The sequence below is a fragment of the Canis lupus genome, chromosome 12 (assembly GCF_048164855.1).
Source record: "Canis lupus baileyi chromosome 12, mCanLup2.hap1, whole genome shotgun sequence".
In the NCBI taxonomy this organism is placed as follows: Eukaryota; Metazoa; Chordata; class Mammalia; order Carnivora; family Canidae; genus Canis; species Canis lupus.
Window position 1 is genome coordinate 58,684,170 of NC_132849.1, and position 25,154 is coordinate 58,709,323.

Here is a 25,154-nt window from a genome sequence, read left to right on the forward strand (position 1 = left end):
TAAACATCAATAAAATGCAGCAGCAAAGTGATTCATTTCCCCACTGACATGCCATTTACTTGAACATGTATTGTTATAATACTAATTGAAAAGAAGAATAAATAAAAACGACAGAATTCAAATCTGGCTAAGCAGTTAAGACATTTTTAAAAAAGGAAACAGGAAAAAACTTAAAAATGTATCTTCCCTGCTCAAGAGAATTCTTTTTTATTTTTTAAACCATTTTGCTTTCCATGGATGGGCATTCCCGGGAGCTTGTTAGATGTGCTGAATCTTAGGCCCCAGCCTGGACCTACTGAACCCAAATCTGTATTTTAACAATGACAGGATGATTCATATGCAACATCAAAGTTTGAGAAGTACTGCACCAAAGAACCAGATATAATGAAAATAACTTTTTTTCTGAGGGTCAAAAAAACCCACAAACAAACCCCACAAAACTTCCCTTAAATTAAGATCAATTTATATGCAGGGTACCATTAGCTGAGTGAAAATGAATTCATTTATATTTTGTTTATGGATAGCAATATGCTGGGGTCTCTCCTACTTGGGTAGTTGGGGATGTTATAGGTGATGAGGGAGAAACAGTTCTTCCGTCTTGAACTAAATATATTTAATATTCTTTTATGTATGATAAGTCCAAAAGATCGCTCTCCTAATCCCTGACCTCACTGTCCCAATACACATTTATTAATTTGTTCCTCATCAACCACCACCCTACCCCTCACCAAAAACTCTGTACAATTAATTTTTTATTCTCCTGTGACTTGCAAACTAGTAGGCAGCTACAACACACACACATATAAAGTTAGTGGGTGCTACAAGGTGAAACACAGTAACCATGGCAAAGGCAGTAAGGTCACATCATTCTATACAACTCTTAAGACGTTCTATTAGTTTGGGGTAATTCTCTTAGACGAAAATACTTAGGAGGTGTTGTATCATCTCTGATACAAGACTATAGTTAACATATTGAACAGCAAAAAGGTAGAGCTGTACTAAGAGAAACAAAAAAAAAAGAATTAAAAAACGAATACGGTTACATCTAATAACATATATTATGCAAATGTGGCATTTTTTCCATTAGAAAAAACTCTGCTTACATTGCACTAATGAAAACACAGCACTAATACTTACAATAATAAGAATATCAGGTTTAATATTAGGAATTTCAGCTGCCATTAAGTGTCTGTCTTCTTGTCTTGAGAAGTCGCCTGTGTACAAAAGCTGTGAAAAAAAATAAAGTGAGAAAGTTAGGATTTTGGAAGGTTTGCTTTCCTAGTGAATATATCTAGCTCATAAAATCTGAAGGTGAAGTTTAGTACAACTGATGAAATTTAGATGCAATATTTGTATCTAATTCAAAGTGTATATCTCAGGGCAGTTACACAAACCACCCAGTGTTTCAATATTCACTCTAACTTGGGGGAATGATACACTCCCAGATGCACCCAGCATGCACAACCTGCATATTAATAATCCTGAGAAGTGCTCTGAACACCTGAGACAAAAAGGGAATGATGAGGAAAGAAATCTAAGGTATATGGAAAAACCATCTAGAGTGGAGAAAAATTATGGGAGGGTATGCATCAAATTTCACATGGGAATTCAGATCTGCATTTGTGCTATTTTCTGCGCCTCTGAGCAAACAGAATAAATGATTTAGCAGCAACAGTCAGTACAACTCGTTGTGCAAACATTTCAAATGTATGAGTAATTGCTAACAGTTTGGGACAGTACTGCACTAGAGCATTGATTCTCAGTTCTGCCTACACATGGGAATCATCTAGAAAACTTAAAAAAACAAAAAAAAGGCCAGGGCCACACCATGAGTATAAACAGGCTAAATGACTCCAACATGCACAAGGGGTAAGAGCTGGTGCAGTCATCGATCTATGCCTTAGGTGGCATAGGATGGTGGCAAAGATCTGTTCTGATTAACACCCGTGACTCATGCAGCTCCCCCCGCCCATCTTCAGAGGCTTACATGTGTATCCCAGAACACCCAGACGACACAAATGCCTAATCACGGTTTAATGTGAAACAAGTACAGTCACAAAGACAGCTCTGCCCACATCATTTTTCTACAGGACCCTGGAAAGGAATCAATCCTATGGTCCTGTGAAGAAACTTTAGGCTTTAGAGAAGCTGACTTTACTATTTCTAATCTTGAAACAGGAAATCTTACCTTGGGGTTATGACCTGTGATATTTAAAAGGAAAAAATATCAATTTTTATCCCATGTTTCAGGTTTGGACACCTCACAAGTCTTAGGGAATCTCCTTGGGTGTCACTCAGGGACAGAAAGCTCTGCAAGGATTTCTCTGGGGAAGGAAGCTGCCAGGGCAAGAGTACCTTCACGCCTGCGATCTCAATCATGAACATGGCAGCTCCCAGAACGTGGCCTGCGTGGTAACACCAAAACTTGATTCCTGCAACTTCTTTAACTTCATGGAAGTTGATAGTTTCAATTTTGTCCATGCTCTCTTCCAGATCCGTTTCTGTATACAGCATGTCGTCTGCCGATATGTTACTAAATATTTAATGAGGTCAACACAGAAGAAAATTACAGGTAAAAAAATTTTTTAAAAACTCTTTGAACTCAAAGAGACTATCTGTGAATAAAATAGCCACAAAGTTCTTTCACTGTATGGATTATGCTACTTACAATCTCTTGGACATTTTGTGTATTTTTTTACTAGGTAATTATAATCAAAGTTTGGTGTGTACAGCTACAAAGCATGACTTTAAGCAAAGTACACAATAACTTAAAGCAGCGGACTCTTATCATAGTATTTCTCAATATGATAGTTTTTCTTCCTGCCCCAATACTTGTTAGGATCAACTCGCTCATATACTCAAGTACACTGAAATACAGCAGAGTTTCACATCAGGATGTGAAAAGATTTCTCTACGAGGTATAGTATAAGTTTTCTCCTGAAAATTATGGTAATGTACTTCCAAAAAAGCAAAAGGGGGTTGTGGTTAAGGCCACAGACTCTTGTGCCAGATTGCTTGGGTCCAGATCCCAGCTTCATCTCTTACCATGACCACCACAGGCACATCACCTAACCTCTGTGTGGCTCAGTTCTACCACCTGTAAAATGGGCTTCATAACAGAATCTACATCATGAAGTCGAGACGAAGATGAAATGAGTTAATACATGTTGAGAAGTGAGGACTGCGTCTGCACATGCTAGCATTATTTAAGTGGTAGGCAGTATAATTACTAAGGGTAACTCTTCCATTCTTGTCTATTTACATGTGAAGATAACAAATTGCCTCTTTGCTATTTTTGGAATGTACACACTCAACGGTAAACTCCTGAAGGCTAATAATTTATGCTGTAGGTATCACAAAAATGCTTCTAACTTTCCTGATTATCCTCTTACAACTAAAAAAAACTTCCTTTAGGAAACTTTTTCACTTAGGAGAGTAAATTGCTGTGATCAAATAATCTAAAATACGATTTCAGTATATATCACTGTATCATGTACTTGATCTTAAATTTTAATAAAATCATAAAATTCTGTTTATAGAATATTGTTAGTGTATCTTATAATTCACCTAAATTACAAAGATTTAAGGATGTAAAAACTTCATAAGGACTTTACAGCCAGGAAGGTGCTGGCACATGATGGGTATTTGAGGAGCTGATATTGAATGACAAATAAGGGGCGCATGGGCGGCTCAGTCGGTTAAGTGTCTGCCTTCCACTCAGGTCTTGATCTCAAGGTCCTGGGACCAAGTCCCGCATCAAAGTCCCTGCTCATCGGGGAGTCGGCTTCTCCCTTTCCCTCTGCTCCTCTCTCTCCCTAACTTGTGTGCTCGCTCACTCTGCTCTCTCAAATAATGATCCATATCTTAAATTGTATGTATTCTACAGAAGGAAATTCCTGTATAAACCTAATAGAGCAATTTACCTGACTTTGACATAATCTGAAAGAAGCCATCTATAAATAGCTTTTGTAGCATGAGTCATAAATGTTCTTCCTTTGAAGCTTGTCTTCTGTAGAAACCAGGGCAAAGCTCCACAGTGATCCAAATGGAAACTTAAAAAGAAATAAAATGATTCTGTTAGTTCTTAAAATACTATCCACCATATACTTTATGAAATGAAATCACTGTTCATTGTACAGAGTCCTATGTGATAGTTGCATATGGATACTTTCAGAACACCAAGGGTATCTTGTTGCAGAAGGAAGGAATAATGCATGCATCCAGTTCTAGTGTAAGAAGATATCAAAAGTATTTTTTAAACATCAAAATACTTGCCAGTGATAATTACAGAAGAAAGAACATACCCAAACCTCCTCTCAACAGCCAGAATTATAACAAGCGCTTTAGTGCCATGAAGCTGAAACATGTCACTTTTTACAAATGAAGTTCCTATAAAATGTGTCAAGGATAGTGATGTCAAGGAGATATTCCAGGAAAGGGCTTTCTTGGTTTCAAGTTTCACAGTGGTCCAAGGTGTACACTATCTCCTTCTCACTCTACAAGTAGGAGAGTATGTTTTTTATAGCAAGCGTTTCTAACCTATGATGCCAATATGAAGTGCTGTCTTAGATGTCTGCAATATGCTTCCAAGTAGAAAATACTCTTTTATTTTATTTATTTCTTAAGATTTTATTTATTTAGGGGCACCTGGGTTGCTCAGTCGGTTAAGTATATGCCTTCCGCTCAAGTCATGAACCTGGGGTCCTAGGACTGAGTCCCACGTTGGGATTCCCTGCTCAGTGGGAAGTCGGCTTTTCCCTCTCCTTCTTCTCCTCCCCCTACTGGTGCTCTCTAGCTCTCTCAAATGAATGAATGATCTTTAACATTTCTTAAAAATTTATTTTAGAGAGAGAGTACATACCAGCAGAGGGAGGAGCCTCGGAGGAAGGTAAGGGAGAGAGAGATGAGGGAGATAATTCCCAGCAGACTTCCTACCAAGTGCAGAACTGGAGGGCAATCCCAAGGCGAGATCACCACCTGAGCTGAAACCAAGAGTCAGAAGCTCAAGCAACTGAGTCACGCAGGTGCCCCTTTATTATATTTTTCAAAAAATTCTGTTTATTGGGCAGCCCTGGTGGCTTAGAGGTTTAGCGCTGACTTTAGCCCAGGGCATGATCCTGGAGACCCAGGATCAAGTCCCACGTCGGGCTCCCTGCATGGAGCCTGCTTCCCCCTCTGCCTGTGTCTCTTCCCCCTCTGCCTCTCTCTCTGTCTCTCCTGAGTAAATTAATAAAATCTTAAAAAAAAATCTTTTTATTAAGGGCACCCGCGTTTTGGCTCAGGTCATAATCTTGGGGCCCTGGAATCAGCCCTGCATTGTCAGGCTCTGTGGGGAATCTGCTGGACATTCTCTCACCCTCCCCCTCTGCTCCTCTCCCTCCAATTCTCATGTGCTCTCTGTAAATGAACAAATCTTTAAAGAAAAATTTATTTTATCTTTTTTAAAGATTTTATTTATTTATTCATGAGAGAGACAGAGAAAGAGAGGCACAGACATAGGCAGAGGGAGAAGCATGCTCCACGCAAGGAGCCTGATGTGGGACTTGATGCCGGGACTCCAGGATCAGGCCCTGAGCCAAAGGCAGGTGCCCAACCACTGAGCCACCCAGGTGTCCCAAGATAAATTTGTTTAAATTAACTCTACCACCCTCAATGTAGGACTCAAACTCATGACCTGGAGATCAAGAGTTGCATGCTCTGCTGACTGAGCCAGGCAGGTACCCCAGAAAACACTCTTTTAAAACACCAGAATCTTAAAATCTGATAACGACCTTTATAGTAAAAGTTCTTGAGAAACAGTGCTGTTAAGAAAGAAAATAACTTACTGACTAATTAACAGGAGATCAATCTCGGCTGGGTCAATTAAATCAATATATGGAAGAGCATCCATTCCTTCTAGGCCAGGGTGGATCCCGCAGTCTAGCTGCAGAGACAGAAGAAAGGATTACCATCTCCTACACGTTTTATTAACACTTATTTAATAGACAATATTTAAAACAAATCCTTGACACACATAATTGAGATGGACTGTATACAGTAACACCTGCAATGCAATTCTTACTAAACATAGCAAATCTGGGGTGCCCAGGTGGCTCAGTTGGTGAAGTGTCTGCCTTTGGCTCAGGTCATGATCTCAGGATCCTGGGATCGAGCCTCACATAGGGCTCCCGGCTCTCAGCGAGGAGTCTGCCTCTCCCTCTGCTCCTCCCCCAACCTGTGCACATTAGCTCGTGCTCTCTCAGTCTCTTTCTAGTAAATAAATTCTTAAAAAAAAAAACATTGCACATTAACAATTCTAACTCCCCAAATATAAAATACGGCTCACAGGATACCAGGCACCTTCTTTGCAGCTAGTTTTTGTAGTCACTCTAACAATGCACGAACTCTTTTCCAAAAACTTTGATATGAGAAGATGATGGGCATTTTGTTTACATAGATTTGCTACTACCGGCTCTGGCTACTGTGAGAAACCAATGATCAGAAATGGGAAACTTACCAGATTAGGGCAACTGAAGTATTTTTCTTTTTAAAGATTTTATTTATTTATTCATGAGAGACAGAGAGAGAGAGAGAGAGAGAGAGGCAGAGACATAGGCAGAGGGAAAAGCAGGCTCCCTGTGAGGAGCCCGATGTGGGACTTGATCCCAGGACTCCAGGATTATGACCTGAGCCAAAGGCAGACGCTCAACCACTGAACCACCCAGGTGCCCGAAATTCAAGTATTTTAAGGCATTAGGGAGTGAGTTCTTCAAAGTCAGTCATTAATGAGTTACCAATTCATTTTGGGGGCATTACTACCCCAAAATGACTGATACAATAAATGACTACAAAGACAATACCTGACACGTGCCTATTCTTCAACAATGGGAAAAAGCAGAGAAGTGGAATCACAGAACACGATGAGCCACTGACGTGCCTTTCTAGCGAGGACTGTGTAAATCATTGCTTCTAAACCCTCTTTTAGATAAGGAAACAGGTTTAGAGGAACAGACTGCCTTGCCCAAGGTCAGCGGCCCTGATGTAAATGTCAGTATCTAAGCTTCCAAAGCAGGGCTCTATCATCCCAGGCTACATGGGGCTGGCTGGAGCTCTGTGTGTTCGAGCATTCAGTTCTTTGGCTCTCTTCCACAGGGGTCAGGAGGGAAGTTAGGTTGGTGCGACCCCCCAGAAGTGAAAGGGACCTTGAAGAAGCAACAGTTCAGGAGACATAGTTGACAATCTTACAATTTTAGAATACATCTTCTCAGCTTACCTACTGTTTTGTCAAATTACTTAGCCCTAGTGTATATTATTTATTCACAATAATGTTTTATAGCCTAAGCTACATATACCAACTATGACACTTTCCTGGGCGCTAAGGAGAGAACCACAGTCCTGGAAAAGATCTAACCCCAAAAGATCTCTTCCCCTGGAAAGGATCTACTAGTACGACAGAGCCATACTATTAACCTGACTGCAAAATAATTACCATTATTTTTCTTCCTTTGAACTCCAGGATAATACATGATCTTCCTACTTCTTGTCCAGCGCCACTGCAAACATAAGGAGAGAAGAAAAGAGGATTAAAAACAAAGTCAAGCCCAATAAATCCAAACCTTTTTACAATTTAAATTATGCCCCATTTGATGACAGCATTTATCTCATGCAGATAAGAATTCGAGAAACGACAAATATAGGGAAGAACAGTAACAATGTGGGAAAAGATGGAAAGTGATCCTTGGGAGTTTTCGGGACTTTGCAGCTGCTAAGATGGCGAGATGAGATGGTACAGATGCACGAAGCCCGCAGTGAAATTCAATCTTCTAAATGTTAGGGTTAAATCATGAGGTAATGGAAATGAAATCTCAGTTATGTAGATTATGTGATCATACTTCTAGGATCAGCATTTAAGTTGTAAACCCATAAGCACTTCAAAACTCTTTCACGGTCTTTAAGAGCCTAAGACGCACTCACTACATGCTTCAATTTCAATAGATTTATTTTATTTGTAGCTGTGCCTGTCACTCCCTTTCCCCTCGAGCTTGTTATTTCAGGATCCTGGATGCCCTGGATTTCAACAATTGTCCTTTCTTCTTAAATGAATAAAACAGCCTTAATTTCCAATTATCACTAGATGCCCTTGCAGCTGAACCTCAGCTGTTGCTGCAGCCCCTCACCTTCTCTGAGGTCTTTTCCCACCTGCCCTAGGTAATGTTTCACTCACTCATTCAACACCAAGCACTGTACCCTCGGTGGCTCAGATGTGGAAACGCTAGTACCTGGAGCCTGATCTCAAGGAACTCAGCCCATTTATGAGGGGACACACACGAGATGGCTCCATCCCCAATTGGAGATCCTGCCGCAAAGCAGGATGCTGATAAAGAAAATCAAAGGACCCTGGCGCTGCCGTGACCTCTGGGTCCCCCACTTTCACTGGCCTGCAAGGCAACCTCTGAAGTGTCCAGGGCTCAGTTCTCTCTGCCACAGCAGGTGTTTCAAACTTTGTCCCCATTCCTACATTTCCCAACCTCCTATCTCCCTCTTCACTTGCGGCGGGGCCTCCTTAGCATCAAAACAGAGGGCATGTGTCATTTTCTCAACGTCAACCTGCCTCCATCTGGTCTCCCTCCAGTTCTCCTGTGGTGACACAATACAGCTCTTTCTGTTCAAGGCTGATCCTGCCACCAGTGTTCTCCACCCTGCACACTCTGTGCTCCAAGGACCTGGCCACAGCCAGGCGAACACTTCCGTTCCTGTCTACTTTAGCATCACAACTGAGGCGTGCTACAGGTTTCTCACCCCCAAATTAAAATCCCTGCATTCTAATTTCCTTTCCCCACCACCACCTCCCAGGAGAGCTGTGCACACTCCCTGCGGCTGGTTCCTCACCTCCTCTCCCTCAATTCACCGGTCGGTTTCTGCCAACCACTCTTCTGGAACTGTGCTTGCAAGGTGGCTCGTTGTTGCTAAGTGCAAATCGCCTTTCCCATCCTTCTCTGGTTCTCGCAGCAGCTTGGCACCCCTAGACCCCAGTCACTCTCTGCGCGCTTCCCCCTTGGCATTTCTGCCTCGTGCTCTCATCCGTCTCCCTGGTTCTCCTCTGGAGGTCCCTTCGCACTCAGAGGCCTCTGGCCACACTCCAATGTTGATACCGCAAAGTACTCTCCCTGGCCCACTTCTCAGGTTTCCTGATCTTCAGTCTCACGTTTTTGACACAATCATGATTCCCAAGTCTGTATCCGTAGCCCAGAGGCTTCTGAATGGCGTTTAGGTGTCTCTCCTGGGCTAGCACACAGACACCTTAAATTCAAATGCGCCAAACTCATTTTCACCTCAAACCCCTTGTACTTGCTTTTCTCCTGGATTATCCCTCAGATACTGACATGGTTGGCTTCTTTGTATCCTTTGGGTTTCAGTCCAAATGCCACCTGCGAAGGCCTCCTTCTGACCCCTCTTTTCATTTGCCCTTCACCAACTTTATCGTAACATAACTACATGAAGTTACTCTACCTATTTATAGTTTCTCACCATGAAAATGAAGGCTCCATATGAGCACAGACATTGTCTATTTTGTTCATTATTTAGCTGCAGTACCTGAGATGCACTCAATCTCAACAAATACTTCCCAAGTGCCTAAAAACTCCTCTAAATTTTAACCTTGGAAACATTATGCTAAGTAAAAGAAACTGAAATTGGTCATAAAAGGTTGCATATTATATGACCTTATTTAAGTGAAATGTCCAGAATAGGCAAATCTGTAGAGAAGGAAAATTAGTAGTGGTGGCCAGGGACTGGGGATGTTGGGGGAAATGGGAGTGACAGGCTTTCTTTCTGGAAGGACAAAAATGTTGTGGAATTAAACAGTAGTGATGGTTGTACAACTCTGTGAATATACTAGAAACCACTGAATTGTACACTTTCAATGGGTTGTATGGTATGTGAATTATATTTCAATAAAGCTGTTATAAAACAAGAGAATTCCCAAATTTATTCCAAATCTGCCCCAGCTCCCTAACTCGAGTGAATTCCATGATCGTTTACCAGTTGCTCCATCTAGAAATCCAAGACATCCTTACACTCCTCTCCACAGCTGCCCCTTCCAGTACATCTGATGAGCTACGAAACTGTAAAGATTTCAATTCCTTACTCTCTGAAACCTACTTCTTTCCAACTCAACTTTCATTTCATTCATTCCAAGCTCTCACTGCTTTTTACTGGGATTATTTCAATTCCATCCTCCTGGATTCTCTCCACTGAATCCACTCTTATTCATCTGCTTACCCTGCTGATAGGAGTGATCTTCCTAAACACAGCTCCCACTGTATCTCATGGATGCTTAAACCGTTCATTGGCTCTCTAGAACCGGCGTGAAAAGTGCCCAAACTCCTTAGTAGGTATACAAGCCGGTCCCTGGGTCCCTTTCCCACCTCATCTGCTCATCTTTCAGTCACAGCCATGAGGAAACTGGCCACAACTACGACCACTCTCTTCACATGTGCCACTACTGCTGCCTGGAACACCCTTGCCCTACACTATTTTTAGTTCCTATTTATCCTTTAGGGCTCAGCTCACCCATTCTATTTCCCAGGATGCAGCTGTTAGCTTTCTCTTCTTAATTTGCTAGAGTGTGTGCCTCTCTGTTTTCTTCTAACATTCCATTTACTAAGCACCTTCTATGATCTTCAAAGTAAGTGTGGCTATATTATTTTCACATGAAGAAATGGGTTCAGTGAAGTTGCTGCCAGGAAGTGACAGAGCAGGGACTGAATTCCACGTCTGACCCCCAAGTAAGGGTCTCCTATTATTCTAAACTATCTCTCCGGAACTTCTCACTTTGATCTGCAATTCCTTCCAAAAGGGTGAATTCAGTTAACTCGGCGCTCTCTTAGGTGCATCTCCAGTGCCCAGTGCCACGCTTGACACTTGCTCAGTGTTTGCTGCCCACAGGAAGAGAGGGTGAGCGCGAGATGAGTGGTGGAAACTTGTGTTATGTCCCCAGCAGGTGCTCAACTAGGCCCTACTGATGGATGTGTAGATACTGCCCACCTTTTGAGGAAAAAAAAAAAAAAAGCACAGGTTAAGGTGACGTTGACTCCTATCTACATGTGTTTGTGAATTCAAATTGCTCGCCTACAGGAAAAGGGGGGGGGGGGATGGTAGTGACGACAGGCTTTCTTTCTGGAAAAAGAATTTTCTCCACAGGTCTGCTTTCCGGATCTGGAGAGAGTGTTTCTCCGGCAGACCGCCACCTCCACTGAAAGACGAGCCCTCCCACGGACAAACGCGGGCTGAATTTCTGTCAACATCTCCGCTCTTTCTCCTCTCCGTCTACCTTCCTTATTCTGCTAGGGTCTGAAGTCTGGACCTCAAAACTCATACAGCTAATGGATTTCCTCTTTCCCGTCTTGGCAAATGTCAAGTCCTGGAGGAAACAATAAACAGCTTTAGTTCTGCTTCGCGCCGCCACAGCCTAATCCGGGTCCTCCTGTCATCCCGCCGCCGCCAGCAGCACCGCTTCCCCCAGCGCTTCCACTCTAGCACCGAGGAAAGCGCCCAGAGGCCCAAAGCCATTCTTTCCCGCCGCCAACCCCAACATCCTCTGCCCTGAGATCGAAGAAAAGCCACGTCCCGCTCAACCCAGCAGACCCGTTCCGACCCACGTTTCTCCGAACCCCTTCAGCCTGAGAGGCCCGGCCCTCAGCGGCGGAGCAAGGGGCGGCTCCAGAGGCCTGCGGGCGAGGGGACGACCGGGGGGGCGACCGCGACAGGGGGGGGCGACCGCGACAGGGGGGGCGACCGCGAGGAGGGGGGCGAGGCCGACCCTCCAGCCGCCGCGCCTGCCTCTCACTGCTCCCAGCTTCACTCCCTCTCGCGCTGGGCCCTTACAGGGGTCGGATCAGCAGCTGGTCACTTTCCTCGGCGGGAATCGCAGACATCTCCGAAATCTGACGGCGAAGCGGGGGTGAGGAGCAGGCGGCGCGAGTCTGCGTAAACAGAAAGCAGAGCCACGGGGAACCTGAGGTAGAAAAACCCCATCCACCAAGAGCACAACTTCCGGCACTCCGGCGCCCGCGACACCAGGCTCCGCCCCTCGACTTCCGGCCGCAGAACCCGGGTCGCGAGGCTCCTCCCCCAGCGGAGTCCGGAAACCGGGGCGGGGTCACGTGTGCGCCTGCGCGGTGTCTCGGAGGCGGGGCTCGGCGGGCGGGGCCGGGGGCGCCGGAAAAGCTGGCGCTGGATTAGAACTGGAGTGGCTGCCCCGGCGTCGGTTCCCGGGTCGGTGGGGGTCTGACCTGGGTCGCAGGCGGCCCCAGGGGCGGGCCGGCGGCTGCGAGGTGAGAGCCGAGCCGTGGCCGAACCCGGGCTGAGCCTGGCCGGGAACGCGGGAGCTGGGGCGGCGTTGGCGGGAAGGCCCGCGGTGGGGCGGATGGGTGGGGCGGCGGGGGCCGCGGGGTCCCGTCCTCCTGGGGTCGGGGACCCGGGCCCGGAGGCGGCGCGGGGCGGGCGGCGGGGCCGAGGAGCGGGCCGGGGCCTGTGGGAGGATGCGGTGCCCCCGTCCCCGCCCCGGTACCCGACCCCAGCTCGGGCTGGGACTGCAGCGCCCGTGACGACAGGTGTCGGGGTGCATCGGTCCCGTCTGCCGCGGGGCGGCTTCGCGAGTCGGGCTCTGCTTTCTGGGGCGGAGAGGAGCACCGCCCCTCCGCGCCGGCCCCCGCGGGGGTGTCCCCCTGCCGCCCCTCCCCCACCGCGCCGGGCGGGGGGCGCCGGTGTCGGGTCCGCTGTCGCCGTGCGCACCTGCACCTGCACCTGGCAGGCGCCGCTCAGCCGCGCGACAGGCGCGGGAGGCCCGGTGCGGTCTGGGGAGAGCGTGGGCCCGGCTGTCTCGGGTTCCGACCTCGGCCCCACCCGCGATTAGCCCCGCGGCCTCAGCCGAGTCCCCTCGAGTTGTGGCTTCTTCCTTTGAAAGGGGCTGTAATACTGCAGCCTTGCTGGTCTCTAGCGCGGGTTGCAGGCACACACAGCACCCGGCACTGGACGGCGCACGGCAGGTGTTCAGGACAGGAGGGTTCTTGGATGTCATCTTCCCAGAAGGTTCTTTGGTTCATTAAGCATGCCCTCTGCCAGCCCGTGCCAGGCATTGGGTGCACCGAGATGCAGGACCTAGCCCTGTCTTTGAGGAGCTGGGGGGGAGGTGGTTCTAAGTAGGCGGATGCTGAGATCAAGGTGTATGCTCAGGCTGCGGAGCATGGGCCCTTAGCCCAACCTGGAGAGGTCCAGCCCAGGCTTTCTGGTAAAGAAGCAGCCTGGACTGAGTCTTGAGAGGTGAGTAAAGTTAGCTGAATGAATAAAAGGTGTAAGGGCACGCAGACAGCATGGCAGGAGCAGAGTAGAGCGCATGCTGAGAACCTTGGAGAAGGCTCGTGTTCTTTACGGATTACTGTGTGAAGCTGGATGTGGAAGATGAGACTACAGAGGTAGATAGGAGCCCCCCGACATGCAGGACCTTGCATGCCCTGGCAGAGAGCTTTGAATTCAGTCTCTCACTTTGACGAGCCAGTGAAAGATTTTAAGGATGTTAATGGCGTCAAATTTGAGTTTTAAAGAAATCATCCTAGCTGGGGCTTGGTAGTAGATTTAAAATGGTGAGGAGTCCTGTTGGGACGGACGTGGATTCCTTATAGGCAGGCCCAACTTTGTGTATCTGTGCATTGTTATGGGTTGAGGATCCACTGCTTTCATCAGCTGATGAAAAAGCATTTACATACAGCAAAAGTCTAGCGATGGCATGTATGGATGAGAGAACTCTTCTGGTGGCATATTCAGCAGATATTAGTATTTTCTTGGATGTGGGGCCTGGAGGACATGTCAGTTGAGGATTTCCTGGTTTCTACCAGAAATAATACAATTTACTGAAAGGCAGACGTGAGGGGTGGAGCAGATATGGAAAGGAAGGAAGATGAAGGGTTTGCTTCAGGCATTTTTGCATTTGTCAAGTTTGGAACATACAAGTGACAATCGGTATCTTTGACCTCATTTTAGTGCATGAATAATTTAGAGACAAGAATGATTTCCTTAAGAGCATGCATCAAAATAGCAGCAGAGGGGTGCCCGGGTGGCTCAGACAGTTAAGCATCTGCCCTCAGCCCAGGTCATGATCCTAGGGTCCTGGGATGGAGCCCCACATCCGGCTCCCTGCTCAGCGAGGAGCCTGCTTCTCACTCTCCCTCTGCGTGCCGCTCCCCCTGCTTGTGCTCTCTCTGTCAAATAAATAAATAAAATCTTAAAAAAAAAAGCAGATATCAGAGACTTTAATAAATGCCTTTCCCTCCCCAGCTCCTAGATTGGTGATAGAAAGTCTTAAGGAGTTGCAAAGGCATGATAGTACCAATGGGGTGATTTTCAGAGCTTTCTAGTATTCCAGGGATTTTTTTTGGAAAGATTTTGTTTATTTATTCATGAGAGATACAGAGAGAGAAGCAGAGACATAAGCAGAGGGAGAATCAGGCTCCCTGGAGGGAGCCTGATATGGGACTTGATCCCAGGATCCTGGGGGTCATGCCCTGAGCCAAAGGCAGATGCTCAGCCACCGAGCTCCCCAGGTGCCTGACCCATATTCCAGGGATTTGAAGGGATGCTTCAGGATTTCACGAGCAACGGATTCAAATTTTATTTTAAAATTGTATTTAAAATTGTTATATATGTGTGTGTGTATATATATATATATATATATATATATATATATCAAAATGTGCCTATATATGTGTGTGTGTATATATATGTGCATACTTAAGATATAATGTTATTAAATAAGCTACACACCAATATTTTGACCCATCAGAGATTGCAGTTTGTGTAGACCTGGGAATAAGGCTCTCTTGCCATCTTGTTCTGATTGAAAAGCATCCCGTGAAGGCTCGGTGGTCCATGGCAGCAAATGAACCCCAGTATAGCCTGCTAATTCGTCTCCCTCTTTTTACTTGTATCCTCTGCAGCTAGTTCTCTACCCGCAGCCAGTCGTCTTTCTAAAACAAGTCTGATCCTATCACTTAACTACTTCTTAACGTCCCCTCAAGTCTTTTGTTAAACCCAAAATAAACCCCAGCCTTTTGTTGTGGTTTGCAAGGCGTCCCATGGATCTTTCTCCTTGTCTGTCCCTGTCCCTCCTTCCTGCTCCCATGAAAGCCACATTGGCCCCTTGCTGTTCCTTGCAGCAGGCATGTGCCCTCAGGACCTTTGCACTTGCCCTAGTCTCTGCCAGAAAGCTTTTCCTCCACATTCCCATGGCTGCCCGCTCTTCCTTCTTCAGGTCTCCTTATTGTTCACTTCCTCAGAGCATCTTTTTCTGTCTAAAATGCTCACCCTTCCTTCCATCAGTTGCAAATGTTGAACCTGCTTATTCTGAACTTGCTTTTGTTTCCCTCATATCAGTTGTTTCTAACAACGCTTTTGTATTTGGTTTTCTTGTCAGTCTTTCTTGTTCCTCTGAAAACGGGCTCTGTGAGGTCAGGTTAGGGGCTTTATCTGTCTCATTCACTGATGTATCTCCAGCACCTAGAAGGTGCTCACTGGATACTCAAGAATGAGTGAACAAATCAGATTTTCTTGCTCTTCCACAAATTAAGCAAAAACATAAAAATAAATTCTATGAAAAAGCTTGGGCTTGGGAGTTAGTCTTGGGCAAATGGCCTAAGGCCAGACCATGGTGAGTGGACTGAGAGTGGGGTCTCCAGTTAGAGTGGGAGAAACTTCTTATGAGAGCGGGGACATTTAGTGACCACCCCATGATTTACCCATTCTTCTTCCTTCATCAGGTACCTTGTTTTTCTGAAAAGAACTGACCGTGTCAGAATGAGAGGAAGCTCTCTGCGCACACTGCCATCTGTGAGGCCTTTGAAGACAATAAAGTAGTATTTGTTCTACGTAAGTACATTGCCTTGCTCCCTCTGTAGGATCCAATCTTTGGTAAAAATTTGCTAGGCCATCTTATTCATAACACCTCCTGAAAGACGGGTCACAGTCCCCTCATCTATAAATGCAGATTATAATCTCCCTTCTATAAGCCCCCAGCATAATATGCAGCACAGGCTAGAAACCCTTCTGGAGCAAATGAATGTGTCCCCAGGTTGTTGTGATGATAAAAGTGACACGATGTATTTGGAAGCATTTGAACTATGATATGTTCTGCAGGTTAGTCAATATTTCTTCAAGTATAATAGATGTGCTCCTATGAAATGGGCAAGGATAAATTTTGTTTCCAGGGCATCAATTATTACTTAAAAAAAAGATACATGTCAGACTGACTCTGGAGGTCACCTCCTTCCCTGGCTTTATGGGAGAGCTGGCACCTGGGCATGTTTTTAGGTCAATTTATACTTCAGGATAGCTCAAGATGTTGAGAAAAATCCACAGTTCTGAGAGGTATCTCTGTGTCTTCTGTTCCAAGCCCTCCCAGTCACAGAATGTCAACCTGAGATGGCAACAGAATCTCAGTATCTCAGTTGGTAAATTAACATGCAACCTGTTTTACTAATGTCTTGAATTGATTCAAGAGAAGCAAGGCACTTGAGTATTTTGAGAAGTAGATGACGTGTGTCTGTTACTCCCGAGAACCATGCCTTTCACACCCCTGGGTATGATAAGAAGGGTTCAGTCTTTTTGGATCATTGGGTTAGATTTTTCAGCTTTATTTTTTATTTTTATTTTTTTAAAGATTTTTTTATTTCTTTATTCATGAGAGATGGAGAGAGAGAGAGGCAGAGACACAGGTAGAGGGAGAAGCAGGCTCCATGCAGGGAGCCTGATGCAGGACTCAATCCCAGGACTCCAGGACCACGCCCTGGGCCAAAGGCAGACGCTAAACCGCTGAGCCACCAGGCATCCCAGATTTTTCAGCTTTAAAGAGAAAGAAGGAATGAAACAATAGTATCCAAAGGAAAATATTTCTGCTTCCTGTAGGAGGAATACACCTTGGAGTGGGAAGGAATGGATGATTTTTATTCCTGTTATGCATAAAATGATTTAAAGTTGTTTTTCTTGCTGTAACTAACCACCATTTGTTCTTCTAGGGCAGCTCCTTTGGATCAAGCTATGGTGAAAAATGTTTCGGAAAGGCAAAAAACGACACAGTAGTAGCAGTTCCCAAAGTAGTGAAATCAGTACTAAGAGCAAGGTAGGGGGATGGAAATAGGAGCAGAGCCATAAAGCAGCGAGTGTTTTGTTTCTCTTGACTGATTCTGCATAAAGGATACTAAGCATGGCAGCCCTGTTGATAATTCTTCAGACTAGGTGTGTGACACTTATTTTTTGCACTAGAGACACATTCTGTGCCTGATTTAATTTTATTTTGTTCTGGAAATTTTCTAAGATTCCTCATGAACCTAGATGGGCCAGGACATATGAATGGTCTCACTGAAACACTGATTTTTAAAATTTTTGACGTGATCAAAATTCCAGGCCATTCAGGGGCTGGAGCTCTTGAATTCTTGAATTGGGTTTGCGGTGTGTGCTCATGACTATAATTCTCTTAATAGTGAGTTGGGAGGCAGATGCCATGTTTAGGACTCTAGAAAAACAGAGCACACGACTACAAAGTGTCCGCAGCGTCCTACATCCTCATCCCTGGACCCAGTCGGTGGTTCTCACAGTTTTACTCCTACATTTTCCACCCTGTGAGCTCCCTGTTCTAAAAGACGAGTGGGTGCAATGCCAGGATGTGGTGAGGCAGGGGAGGAGCCGATGGCACAGCACAGAGGAGGTGCCCTCCTGCTGGGAGATGCACCCCTCTGGCCTGTGGCCACCAGACTGAGTCACACACATTGGTCAGTGAAGACACACATGACTGTCACGTTTCACTGAGCTGGGATGCTCCTCGCCAGGAGCACAGAAATTTGACATTTTAGGAATCTTGCCTCAGAGTGGGGGAAACTGAGTTTTCCCTAAGGTTTTTGAGCTGAAGCCAGTCAGGAACCTCCCTGCTATTAGCTTTCGGGCCCTTGCATGAAGACCTCAGCCTGGGAAACTGATCAGGCCCACCTCTGGTCTTCTAGATCAGAGAATGGATAAAGGGAGACCTGAGGACTCCTGCTGGCGGAGTAGATTTTCGGAGTCCTAAGGCAACTTGCTGATGGCTTGAGATGCTAGCTTCAAGCCTTGGGTTCACCTGTGAGTGAGGGCCTTACCTTGGGGGTGCTGTGACCGCCCTGTGGGCTGGAAGCCAAGTCATGACCATTATGTTTTAGGTTGATGTAAGCTTTGTTTGTTGTCTATTCTGAATGTGGGAAAAACCAGACAGTGTCCCCTTCCTGTTCTCCTGGTTCAGAGAGAGGCTCACTGGGCACTGGTGGTGTCCAGCGTGGGGAGTAGTATGGAGCACAGAAGCTCAGTCTGTTACGCTCTTCGGGGCTTGTGCTCATCCCATATGTCAATCTCAGTTTGTAACAACATCTCAATTCCAGCTCCCTTCCCCTCGCCCGTTGGATATGTACAGAATTTCCAGGGTTCGGTACCGCACAAAGCATCATGGGGAACGTCTCTGTGCGTACAGCACTCTTCTCATTTCGCATCATACTCTAAGAAGTACAGGTTACAGAAAAAGGAAAAAACATTTAAAACCTGTGCCATTTTTGCATTCCCCTTGATTCACTTCTTGAACATTGAAAAAATCTGAGTCCGTTGCACTTTTAAAGTCTGATTTTGATTTGAGGTACAAAGACTAATGTTTTGAATTAGAGGCATTCACAGAAGGTCATTTCTGAAGAAAGGAAGCATATCTGGAGAGTACAATTCTGGAGAACATACTACGCTAACGTGTATGGTTCTTCGTGTTTTGCTTAACAATTTTGTTGGTTTTCCTTTGCAAGTCACACCGCTGACCGTGCCCTGGTCTGCCAGTGGGCCTGAGTGTGACCGTGTGGGCCGGGTGCTGGTTGGCCTCCACAGAGGCGTGGGGAAGGGGGCCGGAGGCCTGGGGCAGAGGTCGGGGCCATTTCCTTGGTGTTCCCCTTGGGGAAACCACTTCATGCCGCTTGTTTTACTGTATAGAACCATACTCCCTGCCTGCTTTCTGCACAAGGTTCAGGGGGAGTCATGTGAAAGCGAGGTGCTGATTTTCACATACAACCGAAATACTGGGCGGCTTACAGGGAGGCAGGGGTAGTAGCCTTGGTTTACCCTGGGACCGTCCACACCGCATTTACCTGATGTCGTGTTCAGGGGAGGGCAGCTGGGATTTCCTCTTTTTTGGAGTTTGCCATAGAATTTGACTTTAGAAGATAATCTGTCCTGGCCTAGTATCTGCCAGAGCCATTTCTCTGCTCTTGTACGTGTTGACGCCGCTCTCATAAATAAGTGGTTTGAGTGTTTGCTAGAGAATTTGAGAGAAGACAGTGCTAATTCAGTTTACATTTTTGTTGGTTATTTCTCAGTCTGTAGATTCCAGCCTTGGGGGGCTTTCGCGATCCAGCACTGTGGCCAGCCTCGATACGGATTCTACCAAAAGCTCAGGTACAGAGAAGGGTTGGACTTTGGTTAAGGCTCTTAGCTAGTGTTCACATAGCTTGACCAGAGCAGCGCAATAAATTCTCGCATACCAGGGGGTTTTCTCCACTGTGTCGGGCAAGAGCTTCGGAAGGGCTCCGGGTCTGGTGGGACGTGGGTTGGTGTGAAGCGGTTGGTGAAAGCCGCCGCCTTGGTGGTTTGCTAGTGCCTGTGGGCAGCCTGCTCTGAACGGCTCTCGAGTGAGACTGCGTGGAAAACATCATGGTAACAATTGAGATGTTTCTGAACAGCTTCTTAGGATGTGCGGTGGCCGAGTGTGAAATACGTTGGCACTACGTTGTTCGTTCGTGGGGTGTAGGAGGAGCCTCTTGCCGAGTGAAGGGGTGGAGCCGCGGGCCCAGAGATTCCTCAGCTAGCAGAACTCAGAAGCACCTGGTGATTGCGGGTAGCATCCGTCACAGGCCCTCGGAAACGTTCACGAAGCCACCGGAAATACGTAGCTCCTCAGAAATCAAAAAGTGACTTCTGACCCAGGGCAATAAACAGCTGGTGTCTAACTAGAAATATAAAAACATACTCATTTTCCTGTGTGCAGTCTTTCCACTTGTCCCTTCGGGACCACAGACTAGTCAGTCTGTGAAGAGTGAGGATGAGGGAGGAGGGGGATGAAGAGAATCCCCACATGATGTACAAGAGAATATAGTAGCTAAGGTCTATTATTTTTGCTTCCAGATGCCTTAAAATATTAAAAATGTGGGCATCTTTCTTTACATAAGCATTACCCAAAAGTAACCACCCGCTACATTCCCTCAATGTGGCAGATACCGTAATGCGCTCTGGCAGCGGGGCCCTGGCCCAGTTCTCCAGCCCCTTGCCCTCCGCCATGTAACCCAACATCTGTTCATGTTAAAGGATTTCCTGTCAGGCATCATTCCATCTGCATGAAAAAAAAAAAAGATTTGCTTTATTTTTTTGACTGGTAGACGTAGACCAGGTTTGCTGAGTCAGGAAAACAAGTGAATAGTGAACATGGTGAAAGAGGGAGAAGAAACCAAAAAAAGCTTTAATATCTTAATATATTGTAAAGGTACCCGATCATTATCTAGTCAAAATTCTTTTTTTTTCCTGTGTCTTAATTTATTCTTATTGAGATTTTTATACATTTAGTATATTGCGAGTCACTGAGGAAGAGGTTAAATTCCAAGTTCTTTCCTGTTCCTTCAAGTAATCTTGCATTAAAATGTTTTTATTTTCATGAAAGTTAAGTTCTGTTGATACAGCCTGTTTTTTATTTGCAAAGGAATTGAGGACATGTTGTAACGCAGATATTTCTTTTGAAGTCTTACCCTTACGACTTTTCTTTCACCTTTAGGACAAAGCAACAACAATTCAGAGACCTGCGCGGAATTTCGAATAAAATATGTTGGTGCCATTGAGAAACTGAAATTCTCTGAAGGAAAAAGTCTTGAAGGGCCTCTAGACCTGATAAATTATATAGATGTTGCACAGGTAAAAAAAAAAAAATTAAAATGTTCTAGAGAATAAGTTCGTGGCTCTAGGGAAAGATGTTCCACTGTTAAAATATTGACTGAGCACTGTGATCATAGGTGGTTCGAGGTGCCTAGAGACTGAGTCCCAGAGAGAGCAGAGTTCTTCTCTTCAAAAATAGCACTTTTCACTTTTTTTGGGAGCTAACTTCCTTGTTCAAATGAGGAGCTGAGTGCAGGGATGGGTTATACACCATAGTTTTTTTGTTTGTTTGTTTGTTTGTTTTAATATATTGGGAGCCTTACTGAATTTCCATTGAACTAGTCACCGCTCTTTAATCTGCCTCAGAGTGCTGTTGACCTGTCAATTCCCTCACACCCTGTTAGCAACAAGCATTAAGGTGAGGTGAGCTTCATAAACATATCCCAGTCAAGAAGATTAAAAAGAAAATAACCATGAAGGAAAACTAAGAATAAAAACGGAGACAAAGCAAAGATCTGTACCCTCGCCAGTGTGGAAGTGCATAAACCATAAGATGGGAAATTGCTTCCTGAGTTCCAGAAAATGAGATTGCAGGTCTTTGTGTTTATTAGCAAAGGGATATTACCACCCTGGAAAGATTCCTTTATCAGTTCCTAGAGCGCTGGTTACTCTTCAGGCTGTTTGGTCTGGTAAATCATGGAGAACAGGATCACTAAATACCATGCTCCCTGCCCTCACAAAAGCAAAGGAAGTCTGTCCTGAGGGAATCAGCCAATTGCATGTGCGTTCCACAGAGACCACTTGGGAGTCTGGACTTAGACAGTATCCCAGTTGGTTTGGCACCAATCATTCCAGACAGTGTGCAAGAAACACCTCACCTAAGTATTGCACTGAAAGATTGCTAATGTTTCCCCCCCGAAGTGCACTAGGATTGTTTTCATCCCGTTCGGGACTGCTCAGTTTCTCAGGTCACCGTAGACTGTGGGCTTGTCAAAATTCCCTTCTTGCTAAGAGCGTTAGTATTGTTGCATCTTTGGATTCTTGGAATGCTTGAACCCTACCTACTGTGAGAAATCCTGGTAGTCATTTGAGGACCCCCGAATCAAGGCATGCAGGCATAGCTTCTTTACCAGAATTTCTGTAACGTAGGCAGATGTTTCCAGGCTAAGATTTACAGGACGGAACATCTACTGATGGCCCTATCTTACGTACTGTGCATTAGACAAGGCAGGCCATATTCTGACTTTGGGGAAAAAAGTGGGCAATCTGCTAAGGAAACCTTCACATATCATTTGCTCACGGCCCCGGGATGTGGGGCAACCAGACATACCTGGCATCTGGGTAGGATGTAAAATGGCTGCAAACGGTATTCCCCGCTGCTCCGCTTCCTGATGGTTTCCTGTGCTGACATCAGCATAAGCTCTGAGCACTTTAAAACCTAAATACCTTTATTTTTCTTTTTTTTTTTTTAAGATTCATTCATTCATTCATTCATAGAGACACAGAGAGAGAGAGAGAGGCAGAGACACAGGCAGAGGGAGAAGCAGGCTCCATGAAGGGAGCCCAACGTGGGACTCGATCCCGGGTCTTGGGGTGGGGAGGTTCTCCGGGATCATGCCCTAGACTGAAGGCGGCGCTAAACTGCTGAGCCACCCAGGCTGCCCTTTTTTTTTTTTTTTATTAAAAGATTCCTTTTTTTCTTATGTAGATATTTAAACCTCACTGGGAATTGTGTGAGGCAGTTTGCAGTTAGGGCTAACATTGAGACAGATGGAAGTGAATTTTGCTCAGGTCTGTGGACCTGAAAACAAAACAAAACCCTAGTGACAATTCCTCTTCTGCTCATTTGAAGAACAGTTTTTGCCAGGCTGTCGAGTACCCCACATTCTTGAAAGGGTTTGGGTTTGGGATGGCTAGATACTAAACTGGACTAATCAGACTTAAGGAATGTGATGTAATTTTTAACGGAGCTCATGTAATTTATTTTTGCTTTTTTTTTATTTTTTTATTTTTGCTTTAAAGCAAGACGGAAAGCTGCCTTTCGTTCCCCTGGAGGAAGAATTTATTATGGGAGTTTCCAAGTATGGTATAAAAGTATCAACATCGGATCAGTATGTAAGTAATAGAATTTGTTAGGGAAAAAGTGGGTTTCAGGTACTTGGGAGTCAGCCTGCTGAGAGCCCACTTGTTCTGTTTGTTTGCAGAACTGTTGGTTGGTAAACATTCCTGGCAGCTGGTCTTAAAAAAATGACCGATTTCTTGGGGTGAATGAATAGAGGCCTCCGTTTGCTTCTGTATCGTGGGGCCCTGGCCAGCACCCCTGCTGCTGGCCCCTAGTGTGGTTTCAGTGTAGGACCCCATGCCAGTGCAGAGCAGCTGTCAGCTTGGAAACTGGGCACAGAGAGCAGGATTGTGAACTTGGATCTTCCTCCTGTCTTTGTGGAATTTTAAGTGGGAAGGGCTAACCCTGAAGGATAACTGCCCCATAACTCAGCATTCTAGAATTTCCCTTTGGGGGAAAGACCTATCCAACTATTTTCAGTTAGCTCCGTAGATTGGCTCTGATGAAAGCCTCACATAGTAGATCCTGCACAGAAAATGTCAACATGTTAAAACAGTCACGGTCTTTCTTTCTCCCGACTTGGGCAGGATGTCTTACATCGGCATGCTCTGTATTTAATCATCCGGATGGTGTGTTACGACGATGGTCTGGGGGCAGGAAAGAGTTTGTTGGCGCTGAAGACCACAGACGCAAGCAATGAGGAATACAGCCTCTGGGTTTATCAGTGCAACAGCCTGGTGAGGTTTAAAGTTGTTTGGTTTTTATTTTTTTATTTTATTTTTTTTATTTTATTTTTTTTTAGTTGTTTGGTTTTTAGTCTCACTCATCAGGCGAGGTGGTAAAAGCAGAGGAGACTTCCGGTCTAGAAGAGGTGCTGTCCACTAGCATCTGATGCCTGGCAGAGTGTGGGTGACCGTCAGGCCCTGGGTCAGCCAGCGGTTCGGACCTGCCGCAGGCCGTCACCTATTTGGCCAGGGTTGGGCCTCACCTGGGCCATGATCTCCAGGTCAGGGCAGCCACAGAGCAGGTGAGGAGACGTGGTATAGCGCCTCCTGCTCTGTACGTGTTATCTCACTGACTTGTCACACTCCTTCCCAAGGGCCGAGTTCCTACAGGTTACCACGCACCTGCTTCTCCACAGGTGCGCTGGAAGGGGCCCAAGGGAGGTGATGTGTCCTGGGCTTCCCAAAGCTGTTGGTGTGTAGGTTTTTAAATTTTTTACTTTTTTAATATTTTATTTACTTACTCATGGGAGACACAGAGAGAGGCAGAGACACAGAGGGAGAAGCAGGCTCCCTGTGGGGAACCTGAAACGGGATTTGATCCCAGGACTCTGGGATCACGACCTGAGCCCAAGGCAGACGCTCAATCACTGAGCTACACAGGTGCCCCAAATTTTGTTTTTTTTGGGGGGGCGGCAAAGTGTATTGAGCACTCGTGAAGTTTGGGGAGTAATAGTACGAGCTCCGCAAGAGGCCTCGAGACCAGAGAGGGTTGAGAGGGTTGCCCGGGTGCAGGGTCAGGAGAGGTGTTAGGAGGGTCAGAGTCATACCTGTTTGGTCACATTAATTCAGGAAGAGAGCGATGAAGTCTCTTACTGTGTTTTTTACTTCACATAGGAACAAGCACAAGCCATCTGCAAAGTTTTATCCACCGCTTTTGACTCTGTATTAACATCCGAGAAACCCTGAATCCTGCCCTCCAGTGAAAGCTGGCTCCATGCAGACGTGCAGTGGCTTCCGGTCTGGAGTGTTGAACTGTTGTGGAAATAGAAAGTGATCCCTTGCTCTAGGTTTTCTGAAGAGATGCAATGTAGAAAGTATTGATCATTTGCTTTTCTATTAAAATGTGTCTTATTACAGTTAACTCTCAATGAGGTTGTCTACTTTCTGGGACTAAAAAAGAAACCTCATCTGTTACTTTTATTTATTACTCTTGTTTTTAAAGTTTTATTAGAGTGAGTGAGTGAGCAGGGTGGGGTGGAAGGGAGAGGGAAAAACAGACTCCCTGCCGTGCAGGGAGCCGCATGTAGGATTCCATCCTAGGACCCCGGGATCACAGCCTGAGCTGAAGGCAGATGCTTCACTGACTGAGCCACTCAGGTACCCATCTATCACTTTTTTTTTTTTTTAAGATTTTATTTGAC

The 25,154-nt window shown here is 45.6% G+C and overlaps 2 protein-coding genes and 1 long non-coding RNA gene across 8 annotated transcripts in view; 1 reads left to right on the forward strand and 2 right to left on the reverse strand.

Annotated features, from left to right (window-relative positions):
* Window positions 1–12,078, reverse strand: part of CPSF3 (cleavage and polyadenylation specific factor 3) — a 39,358-nt gene extending 27,280 nt beyond the window's left edge. For 2 of the 5 annotated variants that reach the window (XM_072771145.1, XM_072771147.1), the window contains exons 1-6: window positions 11,866–12,075; window positions 7,469–7,532; window positions 5,826–5,923; window positions 3,924–4,052; window positions 2,356–2,533; window positions 1,138–1,227 (exon numbers count right to left, since the gene is read on the reverse strand). In XM_072771145.1, the coding sequence (XP_072627246.1) occupies window positions 1,138–1,227; window positions 2,356–2,533; window positions 3,924–4,052; window positions 5,826–5,923; window positions 7,469–7,532; window positions 11,866–11,915 (609 nt within the window). In that variant the 5' untranslated portion in view covers window positions 11,916–12,075. Of the gene's footprint in view, window positions 1–1,137; window positions 1,228–2,355; window positions 2,534–3,923; window positions 4,053–5,825; window positions 5,924–7,468; window positions 7,533–8,868; window positions 8,888–11,865 lie in introns of those variants that run through there. The other 3 variants (XM_072771149.1, XM_072771144.1, XM_072771148.1) reach the window with 3 other exon arrangements.
* Window positions 12,079–12,155: 77 nt separating this feature from the next.
* Window positions 12,156–24,881, forward strand: ITGB1BP1 (integrin subunit beta 1 binding protein 1). 2 transcript variants are annotated; one of them, XM_072771161.1, is made up of 8 exons: window positions 12,156–12,314; window positions 15,792–15,900; window positions 17,046–17,149; window positions 19,404–19,482; window positions 20,849–20,985; window positions 22,969–23,061; window positions 23,596–23,745; window positions 24,628–24,881. In XM_072771161.1, the coding sequence occupies exons 3-8, from the start codon at window positions 17,078–17,080 to the stop codon at window positions 24,697–24,699; spliced, it is 603 nt and encodes a 200-aa protein (XP_072627262.1). In that variant the 5' UTR covers window positions 12,156–12,314; window positions 15,792–15,900; window positions 17,046–17,077; the 3' UTR covers window positions 24,700–24,881. The 2 variants fall into 2 exon arrangements, with proteins under 2 accessions (XP_072627262.1, XP_072627263.1); XM_072771162.1 differs by lacking the exon at window positions 12,156–12,314 and adding an exon at window positions 13,284–13,302.
* On the reverse strand, window positions 18,622–21,761 carry LOC140601783 (uncharacterized). Its single transcript, XR_012004846.1, has 2 exons — window positions 20,302–21,761; window positions 18,622–20,033 (listed from the first exon to the last, which is right to left on the reverse strand). It is a non-coding gene; the product is annotated as an uncharacterized lncRNA (long non-coding RNA).
* Window positions 24,882–25,154: the final 273 nt, after the last annotated feature.

Coding starts and splice junctions, on each gene's coding strand:
- ITGB1BP1 (XM_072771161.1), top strand. CDS start 17,078: ATGTTTCGGAAAGGCAAAAAACGACACAGTAGTAGCAGTTCCCAAAGT. Junction 19,483..20,848: donor GGATTCTACCAAAAGCTCAG/GTACAGAGAAGG, acceptor TTTCACCTTTAG/GACAAAGCAACAACAATTCA. Junction 20,986..22,968: donor ATTATATAGATGTTGCACAG/GTAAAAAAAAAA, acceptor TTTGCTTTAAAG/CAAGACGGAAAGCTGCCTTT.